An 11,439-nucleotide genomic window follows, 5' to 3' on the forward strand; every position below is an offset into this window, starting at 1 on the left:
CACCCCAGAAGCACCTCACCTAGGATCAGAACAGGGCTGGGGCTGACCCTAGGGGTGGCCGGCAGCACCACCCTGTGCCGCCTTAGACAGGCAGGCTGGGGGAGCACAGGGGAAGGAGGGAGGTGGCCTGACCACAGGCTCCCCACACACAACACACAGCCCCTAGGGCCGCGAGGGGAGGGGCATCTCCCTCAAGGAATCCCCTATGCCTTGAGGTCTAGAACCTCCAGCTGTCAGAGCCCAGAGGCCTCTCCTGGAAGCTCTGGCCCATGCCAGATCCACAGGAGCTCGGGCACCAAGAGGCAGCCCTCAGGGCCCACCCCTGCAGCCTCAGGCTGCCCGGTGCAGCCGCTGCCTGCTCTCCACTTGCTGGCCCACCAGGCGGGTTGGGACCAGCCCTGCCACCTTCCCTGGCTGCCAGTCAAGCATGATGCTGCCTTGGGGTGGCAGCCAGGAGCCGACAGGCAGCAGATGCCTAGGCAAAGGCCACCTGGTGGTCCTCCTTGGGGCTGGTGGTTAGGGGGGGCTGGTGGTTAGGGTGGGCTGCTGGAGCTCGGGGCCTGATCAGGATGGGGCCCGATCAGGATGGGGCTCCACCAACCTCGGGGCCACGTTCCACTCATTTATGGACTTTCTAATCCAACAGTTATTTTATTAGGATATCAGCCCCGGGTCCAGCATGAGAGATAGGGACAGGGGACAGCCCGGTGGGGCTGGGTCGGGGGTCACCCCAGGATGTTCCAACCACAGGGGCAGCATCCCCTCCACTCCATGTGCTGGCCAAGGGCACAGAGCTGCCGTTATCACCTGCCAAGGAGGTGGCTCAGTGCTGCTGCCCTGGTCCTGTATGGGCCTGGGGTGCCGAGAACAGAGAGCAAGCCTCAGGCGCCGGTCCTTTGAGCTTTCTTGATTTCCTGCCAGTGAGGAAGAAAGAGAGTTGGGAGGGCTGGTATCCAGGAAGGGCTGGGCTTCCTGCTCTCCCTCCACAGTGGACCTTGGTGTCTCATTCCAGTGCTTGGGTAGGACTGTCCCATCTGACCTCAGTGGCCTCCTGGACAACAAAGGCCTGGCCCCAAGGCCTCCCCTTGGGCCTTGCCCAGGTAGGCACAAGGACGGGCCCACCTCAGAGAGCGCCTCCTTCAGCTCCGCGTAGGCCTGGTCCAGACTGTCGTTGATGATGACCACATCAAAAAGACCGGGCTCCTTGCCTGTGGGTGGGGCCTGGGGTCAGGGCACAGTGAGCCCATGCAGCCCCACCCCAAGTCCCACATGACCCCCAGAACAGCCCACTGGCTTGCGGCTGTCCTCGCTGTGGCTGTGTGACAGCTTTCCAGCCCAGCTGGGCCTGTGCAGGGTAGGGAAGGGCCGCCCCCTGGGACTCAGTCCTCAGGTACCCCTCCTGCTCTCTCTGGAGCCCCAAACCTTGGGTCTGGACACCAGCAACCATCAGGACTCTGGTTAGGGGTTGCAGTGTCCTCTACACACACAGCAGAACATTAAATGCCCTCTTCCTGTGGGCTGCAGTCAGACCCAGAGGGGAAGCGACAGCTGTAAGAGGATGTACATGACACCCCCGGGGCTAGAAGGTAGGGGACATCTCATGGGACCCTGGGTGACGGGGGGTCTGGGGGCCCTCACGGAGACTCTAGGTAACAGAAGGAAATCTGAGAACTCTCAATGAGACCCTTGGTGACTGGGGTGAGTTCTGGGGACACTCACAGGGACTCTAGGTGTTGGGAGGTAGTTGGGAGGTCTGAGGACCCTCACAGGGACTCCGGATGTCAGAAGGTCTGGGGACCCACAGGGTCCCTGGTGCCAAAGGTCTCAGAACCCCGACTCCCCTCCTGGCATGCCCTGGTAGTCCCACGGCACACTCACTGCTCTCCATGTCGGCCCGGGCAGCAGCCAGCCGCTTCGCCAGGCTCTCCTCCGTTTCAGTGTTGCGCTGCCGCAGCCGCTGCTCCTAAAAAAGGGGTGGCAGTCAGAGCCTGGCATGCCCTGACCCCCAGCCCCCAACCCTGCCCAGCACACACCAGCACATGCAGTGAGGGCGGCTGCACAGAGATGTAGATGGGCCGCAGATCGGTGGCCTTGATGTTCCGCACACCCTGCAGGTCCACGTCCAGCACGCAGATGCGGTTCATGGCCTGCACGGCCTGCACCGCCGCCTTGCTGGAGGCAGGTGCCAGGTCAGCAGCGGTGCCAGGGCTCTCCGAGGCCTACAAGAGCTTCAGGGACACCCAGGTCCTCCCAGGCCCAGCATTCTCCTCCCACAGCTAAGCCTAGACCTGGCGTGAACCCAGCACCCCACAGCACCTCAAACCTGCTACCCCCACACCCTGCCCCACCTACAGGGAACACAGACCACCCACTCTCCAAGGTGCCTGTAGTAAGCACGAGGTGTCCTGTGTACCCTTCACCCTGCCAGGACAACGCATGGTGGCAGGACCGGGCCCAGTAGTCTCGTGAAAGAGCCACCACAGGGCCACAGACCTGGGAGCCTGGCCCTGGGCCACAACCTGGCCACATTCATAACCATGGGGCGGGTGGTGTGGATGGCGGGCAGGCAGCAGGCACTACCTGAACCCCTGCCGCCCACAGCAATCCCGGGAGCCCACCCGCACCCACGCGTGGCCCACCTCGTGCCATACAGGTTCCCTGAGAACTCGGCATGCTCAATGAAGTCACCGGCTGCTATGTCACCCTGCATCACCTCCCTGGTTACAAAGTAGTAATCTGGGGAAGAGGAGGGGCAGTCCAGAGGGCAGACTGGACCTGCACCAGGGCTTCCAGGGCCAGCCGCCCCCAACCCAGGCATGCTTGCAGGCCCCTCCCACGCCCACGACTGCTTCGGTCAGATCCTTGCCGGGCAGGAGACGTCTGAGGACCCCTCAAGTGCTGCCAAGTGCTTGAGCCAGACACCATTTCTCACACTGTCCTCACTGATGGAGATACGAGACTGGGTTCCAGCGGGGGAGTTGGGAGTTGGTGGTGGGGGGAGTGGGGACTGGAGATCAACAGGTGCTGGGGGAAGGTGGTGGGGGAACTGGTGACCATCAGGTTACAGAGGGGATGATGTGGTGGGGTGACTGGAGACCACTGGGTTGCACATTACGGGGCAGGGGTGCTGTTGGGAAGGGGGTCCCTTGTCTTGAATCAGGCAGGCAGAGTGGCCCTTTTTACCAGGACCCCAGAAGACAGCTCAAAAGTGCTGATAAGCCCAGGACAGGGCTGGGGACAGCAGCACTGTGGCCGCCTCCAGGGTGGGAGGAAGACAGCCCCCGGCCTTGGCTGGCCTCTCACACTGTACCCAAGGAAGGCGACACCGCACTGTGACACTGACACCCTGATTTAGCTCACTGGCTCTTGGAGGCAAGGACCCATCTCACAGATGAGGGATCAACGGGGGCAGGAGATGGGCAGCACAGCCAACACAGCTGTAGGGCCCAGTAGCCCTGCTCACACTGGGGGTGCTCCAGCCACAGGGCCCCACCCCACTCACCTTTGCCATTCTCCTCGCCAGGCCTCGGGTTCCTTGTGGTATCTAGCAGAGAGACCTGTCACCCATCAGGGACTGCTCAGAGCGCACTGCCCCACCCAGCGTTCCCCTTGCGGTCCCAACAGCACTTGAGCCCCAGGATGCAGGCAGCCAGTGGAGCACACAGCTGGGAAGGCGCAGGAGTCTACAAGGCGAGGGTTCTCCCAGAAAGAGACACTGCAGCCCAGTTATCAGCACTCAACAGACCCAGGGAAGGGAGACACAGGCACGCAGGACAGCAGGAGTGCAATAACCTCAGGTTCTGTGTGGTAGGAAGTGGGCGAGAGTGCGGACAGTCTGCAGGGTGAGTGTGCCTGTTGGGTTCAGGCTCCTGGCCTGCTCACAGGCTGCTGGGACTACTCAGCAGCCTTGAGGTCTACGCATCCCCCCGCAAGAGCCCTGGACTCACGGGACACGCTGAAGCCAAAGATGCCGCTGTGCTCCTGGAGCAGCCTCTTCAGCAGGGTGCTCTTCCCAGCTCCCGAAGGCCCGCTCAGCACCACAGGCCTGGGGCCCGACATGCCTGGGGGTGAGAGGAGAGGCTGTGGATAGCAGTGTGGCCTCTGGCCCCCACCTGCTGAGCTGCCTCTGCCTTCATGGCAGGAAAGGGCTGACCCAGGGATGGAGACATTGGCCTGAGAGTCTCCTGAGAGCCTGGGTATTCTTCCCCCTGAGCTCTGTCACATTGGAAGGCCCGGCATGCACAGAGTGGCCCTCAGACCAGGATCTGGGCACACAGGAGACGAATGGAAGGCCAGCTTTACTGGGTTCTCAGCAGGGGAGCCCCCCACTGAAATCCACCACCACTGAACCCACTGACCCTGTCAGCCTCCCCAGGGGTCCCTGGTAAGCGATGCTGTCTACTCTGATCATACCCTACCCGGGCGCTACCGTCCCCACCTGGTGGAGTCACCTCCAAGCCCTCTGGGAGCCTGCCCTGAGACCCCCACCCCACCCAGGAGCCCAGCCATTTGCTCCCATGCATGATGCTGAGTGCTGGGCTGCTAGGTCTGGAATGGAAATGTCCCTGTCCCGCCTCTGTCCTCTGGCACCATACCCTGCAGATATGGCCTTGTCAAGATCTGCTGAATCTATGCCCATTCCAGGAACTTCTCATCGGACTTGGGACTCCTATCTGTGATGCTGGTAATGCCAGGAGGGGGTTGGAGGTCTCCCTCCCAGCCTCCAAGGGGACGGCAAACAGGATCCTAGCTTGGACACTTGTGGCAGGTGAGGGCCCGGGAGCTGGCCTTTGCTTGGTGGGAATCCTCCCCAGGAACAGCGCCTACCTGTTTGCTGGGGTGCAGCCTCTGTGGCCAGCCTGGGGCGGGTCTGTCTGCTGGACTGAGAGCTGAGGGTGCTGAGTCCCTAATCCCCATCACGCCTGCTTCTGGCCCCACCCTTCTAAGCCAGGAATAAATCCCCAGGGGGCCTGGCCTTCGGCCCTTGCAGGGAAGCAGCCCTGTCCACCTGCTCTGCGGCTGTGCAGGAAGGAAAAGACGGCTCCAGCTCCTGTCCCAAGACCTGCACCTGCCCTGACCTCCCAGCCCACGTGAGCTGCACACAGGGCCAGGGCAGCGTCTTCGAGTTGGGGTGGAGAGCAGAGCTGAGGAGTGGTGCCATGCACTGCAGCTGTGTTCAGGGACCGGGGCAGAGGGAAGTGGACAGACCCCTGGCGACGCGCAAACCTTGGACACAACTCAGGCAAGGCGTGGATGGCCTCCTCCTGTTTGGGGTACAGCCGCCTGTGGGCAGACGAGCAGACAGCGGGAAGGACCTGAGGATGCCCTCCTAATCCCCAATTTAGGCCACCGAGGTAATCTCACAAATGCACCACAGCTGCAACTCCATCATGCACAGGGACACCCACCACACACATGCCACTCCCAAGCACAAAAGTATGCAGGATGTGTGCACAAACCTACCACAAACACACACACATGCATGCACACACAGCACACACATGCACACAAATGCACACACACCACACATGTGTACCCACACAGGCACACATGCACACGCATACATGTCATTGATTGACCCTAGACCCCCAGTTAAAAAGACTCAGGAGGAAGGGAACTGCAGGGCACCCACCCAGAAGTCCATGTGCTCTCCGTAAGGGATAGACTCCTGCCTCCTTACTGCCTCTTCTGGGCTTTTTGTCACAGCACATGTCGTTTTCATCTCAGCATGCCCTCCATGCCCTCCTGGCTCTCCCACCCACAGAACTTGCTCCTGCGCTTAGCTCAGGCCTCTCCAGCCCTGCCACCTCCTCTATGTGCCAGCCAACCATCAGCACGCACCACAGTGGCCAGGGTTCTTCATCCATTCAGCTTCTCCCAGACAGTGAGCCCTGCAACCCCCACAGCCTGGTTCCCATAATACACTAGCTAGGAGCCCCCCAGAGTCTCCCACAATCAATGAGCCATGCCACTTGCATGAATTTCTGGAGCCCCTGCTTCTCGCCAGAGTGGAAGGGGTGCAGTTCTCAGGACACATCCAGCAATAGCTACACACCTACTTGAAGCATCACGATCACAGAAATTAAGACTTGATGATCTTATGGTGACTTTTCCAATACGAAGGAGAAAAAGTTAAGCTAGATCATGCGCTTCAAAGAACCCGATATGGGAGCACTACTCAGACGGTCCTGTGGGCTGGACCCCATGTGAGCTTCTGCCCTGTTGCTCCAGAGCTGGCCCTTCTTAAGGTCACTCCACCCTGCCAACCCACAGCCAGCATGGCACTGGTGGGCCCAACAGGGCTACCCCGAGGCTGGTCCTGCCCTGTTTCCCCCAGCCCCTGGCTCCAAGCTTTTCGGGTCTGAACCTAGATGGTACGTGACTACAATTTACACGGAAGGAAACACAGCGGTGACCTCCACTGACCAGGCCTCCCCTCCTTCCTCCTGAGGGAGCACTAAGCTACCAAGGTGAGGCTGGACCCACAGGCAGAAGATACCAGTTCGCCCAGCTGCTGCCAGGCAGGGGTCCAGGCTCCAGCCTCGCCAAGGGCATTGTCTGCGCAGCTGTGCCCACTCTCACCCAGCACAGGGCACGAGGCACACACGGTACACCAATTGCCAAGAACTCTGGGCGGGCCAACACTCTGCTCTTCCTGGGTCCCAAGTTCGGCTCTGCCCAAGCGTGAGGGCACAATGAGCAGACTATTGGGGGCCCTGGCCAGCCAGAGAGTGCAGAGGGCAGACAGTGAGTGGATGCGGGCCTTGCAGAAGCACAGCCACACCACCACTGGAGACAAGGTGGGGGCACAGGATGCCTGCCTGCCTGCCTGGGGAGAGACCAGTGGCAGAGCGGACACCAAAGCCACCTTTCATGGAGCACAACCAAGGGAGAAAATTGTGGCCCAGGCCTCATGGCTCCTACAATCTTGGGGTGGAAATCACAGAACCTGACTTTGCCCTGACCAGAATACACATGCCAAAGGTGTCTTCCTGTGGGCAGAGAGAAGCATTCCAGCAAACAACATTCTATGTTCTCCACTCTCATCAACCCACAGTCGCAAACCCCAGTCAGCTGCCTGGCAAGAAGCCACACAACCCACAACTGTAAGGACCTGCCAGGCACGTGGTCTCCACAGGAGCTCCGAGATGGAAGGTCTCCTGGGAGCCGCCGGCGCAGATCCACGTTCCGGAATGATCTCTGCCAGAACGCTCCCTGGACTGGGCTCCCATGCTGCCCCAGCAGCCGCTTTCCTGGAAAGGCACTTCCTGCTCTGGCGGCAGAATCTCCTCCTTCCGGCTTCCAACCATCCTAAGGACTGAACAGAGTCACCACCTTGCCCTCTGCCCACTGTTGCAGGAAATGCTAATAGAGGGCTCGACCTTCTGAGAACCGAGAGAAGTCAGCCCCTGCCTGGCCTCTCGTAAGACACAATCCACTAGACGTGGGCCTGGGCTCTGGGCTGGGTCGGCTGGATGAAGGGGAGGTTGGTGGTCCAGGCGGCTGCTCTTGGATGCAGGGTCTCTGGGCACACATCCGGGTAGCACGCGTCCTAGCCTTCAGCAACCTCATTTTAAATGGGACCACACCAGGAGCAGCCAGGGCGCTTTCGTTTTCACTTTCTTTCCCCCAGGGGGACAGGAACATTCCTTTACCTCCTGGGGAAACCGGGCCCTTCCAGAGCCACAGACGCGTGAAAACCCCAGCCCTTCACGATGCTGCGCGGCTATGTTTGGGTCTGTCCATCAGGGAGAAAGAAAAACAGGCCGAGTCTTGCACAGGGTCCTCGACAGCAACCCCGGGCAAAGGGCAGAGCAAGCCTGAGACAGGAAGGGGCCATGAGCTCAGGGAAGCAGAGCAGGACCCAGCCCGGGGTACCAGGACTGGCCTCTTTCAAGCAGAGGCGAAACCGAGGCCCACAACATGCAGGGTCAAAATCAACTTTAAGGCACCTGCTTCTCACCCCAGTCCTTACTGGGGCATACTTCTACGGCGACGCTCAAGAATGGCAGCTGGGCAACTTCAAGAACCTCAACCCAGACTCTGGCCTTGGGAGAATCCAAACCCCAAATGCCACATTCATGCGTCGGGAGAAAGGTCTGCAGTTTCCCCAAGTCCCTATCTCTGCGCCGTGCCGCGGGGCAGGCAGAATCCTGGGAGCCCCGGAATAGCCAGCTCCATCCGCCCAGGACCCCCGGGTTTGCAGAGTAAGGTGGGAACCAGAGCGCACACCGCGCCGGGCCAGCGATAGGGACTCCCGGCTGCTGTCTTTGGCGGCGTGCCCAGCTGTCGGGAAGACACCGAGCGCTCCTACGCGCCAGAGGAGCAGCTCGACGCTGCGAGAACTGCCGGTCCGCTCAGCTCCTGAGGAGCGCCCCGCCCTCCGGGACAGGGGCTCCCCCACGTTGCCCGCCCGTCCGCCCTCCAGAGCTCCCCAGTTCTCAGGGTCCACAGTTGAACGTGTCACAGGGTGTCCCGGCTAGAAGCAGATCCGGAGGCGGCGTGGACTGGGCGACCGCAAAGCGCAGGGGCCGCTGCCGCCTCGGCCGCGAGTCACCCTCGCGACTGTGCTCGTCGTACTCACCGTCCGGTGGGGCCCGGCCCAGGGCGGCCGCAGCCAACCCGGCCAGCGGGCGCCGCAGCATCTGGGACCACCTCCTCCGCCCACTGAACCTACGTCACAGCCCCGCACCGGCCCACCTCTGCACGCGCGAGAGACTGACGTCATGAGGCGCCTGCCCCGCCCATGTCTGACTCGTTTCTCCCCGCCTCTTAGGGAAGTACTTACCTCAGTGCCGCGCTGGCCCCGCCTCCACTAGCGCCGGCCTGTCGCCACCGCAGGGGCGTTCACCACACCGCCCTCCCAGCCCACCTCCTCCCGCTTACGTCACAGCGCGGCGCCGGCCCGCCTCCTCACAGCGCGAACTAACGCCACGACCCGCCGGCCCCGCCCACGGTGTACTTGTCCCTCCCTGTCCTTCGGAGAAGTACCTCAGTGCAGCGCAGGCCGGGCTTTCATCTGCTACGTCACAGCGCTGCGCCAGCCCGCCCCCTCCCCCTTATGTCACAGCGCCGTTTTCGTCCTCCATCGACACTGCAGGGGCCTAACCAACGACTCCGCCAACCCGTTCCAAGCCGGCCACTCTTCAAAAACCATTAATTGGGAAATGTGGCCGGGCGCGTGGCTTACCTCTGTGATCCGAGCTCTTTGGGAGGCCGAGGCGGGAGGATCGCGTGAGGCCAGAAGTTGGAGACCAGCCTGAGGATCATAGGGAAACCCCTAATGTATAAAAAATTTAAAAAGATTTTTTGTGCCTGTAGTCCTTGCTACTCGGGAGGCTGACGTGGAACAGTCGCTTGGGCCTGGGAAGTCGAGGCTGCAGTGAGCGGTGTTCGTGTCACTGCACTCCAGTCTGTGTGACAGATCGAGACCTTATTTTTTTCTTTTTTGAAACGGAGTTTCGGTTTTGTCACCCAGGCTGGAGTTCAATGGCGCCATCTCGGCTCACTGCAACCTCCGCCACCTAGATTCAAGCGATTCTCCTGCCTCAGCCTCCCGAGTAGCTGGGATTACAGGCGGCCGCCACCAGGCCCGGCTAATTTTTGTGTTTTTAGTAGAGACGGGGTTTCACCATGTTGGCCAGGCTGGTCTTGAACTCAACCTCAGGTGATCCACCAACCCTGACCTCCCAAAGTGCTGGGATTACAAGCGTTAGCCACCGCACCTGGCCATGAGACTCTATTTCTAAAAATTATTTTAAAGTTTATTTATTTTTTGTTTTTTTGCTTTTTTGAGACGGAGTCTCGCTCTGTCTCCCAGGCTGGAGTGCAGTGGCCGGATCTCAGCTCACTGCAAGCTCTGCCTCCCGGGTTTACGCTATTCTCCTGCCTCAGCCTCTCGAGTAGCTGGGACTACAGGCGCCCGTCACCTCGCCCGGCTAGTTTTTTGTATTTTTTTAGTAGAAACGGGGTTTCACCATGTTAGCCAGGATGGTCTCGATCTCCTGACCTCGTGATCGGCCCGTCTTGGCCTCCCAAAGTGCTGGGATTACAGGCTTGAGCCACAGCGCCCGGCCTATTTTAAATTTTTAAAAAAGTGTTATTGAAGGCCGGGTGCGGTGGCTCACACCTGTAATGCCAGCACTTTGGGAGTCCGAGGCAGGCAGGTCACCTAAGGCCAGGAGTTTGGGACCAGCCTGGCCAACGTGGTGAAACTCTGTGTGTACTAAAAATACAAGATCAGCTAGGTGTGGTGGTGTGCCCCTGTAATTCCAGCTACTGGGGAGGCTAAGGCAGGAAGATCACTTGAACCTGGGAGGCGGAGGTTGCAGTGAGCCGAAATGGAGCCATGGCACTCCAGCCTAGATGACAGAGTGAGACTCCGTCTCAAAAAGAAAAAAAAAAAAAAAAAATTGAATGTGAACTGCAGGAGGGCAAGAAAAAAAGTAAAACTTTAAAAAATACAACTTTAAAAAAATATGTTGGGGCCAGGCTCTTGTACCATGGCTCATGCCTGCAGTCCCAGCACTCTTGGAGGCCAAGGCAGATGGATCACTTGCCCAGGAGTTGGAGACCAGCCTGGGCAACATGGCAAAGCCTCGTCTCTATTTTTTAAAATACTACTAATAAAACAGTTTGTTGGACAAGGGATTGCAACCTGGCATATATATGCTATGTCGGACCATGGGTGCTGCATTGGGGGAGGTGGGCAAGGAGAAGCTTTTTAGGCAAAAAAGGGAAAGTTCACTGTCAGAGGCAAAATTATGTCATATGTGTTCATTGGTTTCGTTGGCTTTTATTCGTGATTCATGAATTGAGGCAGCCTTCATTCTACAAAATAGAATAAAAGCCCTTGCCTGAATTAACCAGGCGTGGTGGCGGGCGCCTGTAGTCCCAGCTGCTCGGGAGGCTGAGGCAGGCAAATGGTGTGAACCCGGGAGGTGGAACTTGCAGTGAGCCAAAATGCGCCACTGCGTTCCAGACTGGGCGGCAGAGCGAGACTCCATCTCAAAAAAATAAAAATAAAAACCCCCTGCCTGGGCGATATCAGAACCATGGGTTTTGTAAGGTGAAGAGAATAAGGAAACAAGATAGAAAAATAACAGATTGGTAACCTTAGCTTACTTCAGGTTACTCTTTTGTAAGGGTTAGAGAGCAAAAGGGACTTTCTTATTATGCCGACTGAGGAAAAACTAATCTGTTTTGGGATTTATTTTCATATGTGGTATTTAACATAAGTGATTTAATTTTGGTTTGGTCTGGTCTATTGGAACCTAGCGCAAGAGCTCAGTCCAAAACAATGGCCTCCCATGATTTTTTAAAAACAATTTTTACCCATTTTGATCCGGCTGTCACCTAGCTTGACCAAAACTTAAAAATGCCTCTCTCAGTTACTATCAGTTTGGGTTTCTGATCTCAACACGTCAACACGTCATCACG

At 58.8% G+C, this 11,439-nt stretch overlaps 1 protein-coding gene across 18 annotated transcripts; it reads right to left on the bottom strand.

The window, feature by feature from the left end:
* Nucleotides 1-628: 628 nt before the first annotated feature.
* On the bottom strand, nucleotides 629-8,811 carry GUK1 (guanylate kinase 1). 18 transcript variants are annotated; one of them, XM_003893003.3, is made up of 8 exons: nucleotides 8,585-8,715; nucleotides 3,948-4,061; nucleotides 3,503-3,544; nucleotides 2,640-2,736; nucleotides 2,034-2,172; nucleotides 1,879-1,963; nucleotides 1,123-1,208; nucleotides 629-914 (listed from the first exon to the last, which is right to left on the bottom strand). In XM_003893003.3, exons 1-8 carry the CDS (start codon nucleotides 8,643-8,645, stop codon nucleotides 882-884), a joined length of 657 nt encoding a protein of 218 aa, XP_003893052.1. In that variant the 5' UTR covers nucleotides 8,646-8,715; the 3' UTR covers nucleotides 629-881. The 18 variants fall into 18 exon arrangements, with proteins under 18 accessions (XP_003893052.1, XP_021782148.1, XP_021782101.1 ...); XM_021926456.2 differs by having other exon boundaries at nucleotides 2,640-2,717; nucleotides 3,503-3,557; nucleotides 8,585-8,713; XM_021926409.1 differs by lacking the exon at nucleotides 1,123-1,208 and adding an exon at nucleotides 7,115-7,318 and having other exon boundaries at nucleotides 8,585-8,692.
* Between the last annotated feature and the right edge of the window lie 2,628 nt (nucleotides 8,812-11,439).

This window comes from Papio anubis, chromosome 1 (assembly GCF_008728515.1).
Source record: "Papio anubis isolate 15944 chromosome 1, Panubis1.0, whole genome shotgun sequence".
Classification (NCBI taxonomy): domain Eukaryota; kingdom Metazoa; phylum Chordata; class Mammalia; order Primates; family Cercopithecidae; genus Papio; species Papio anubis.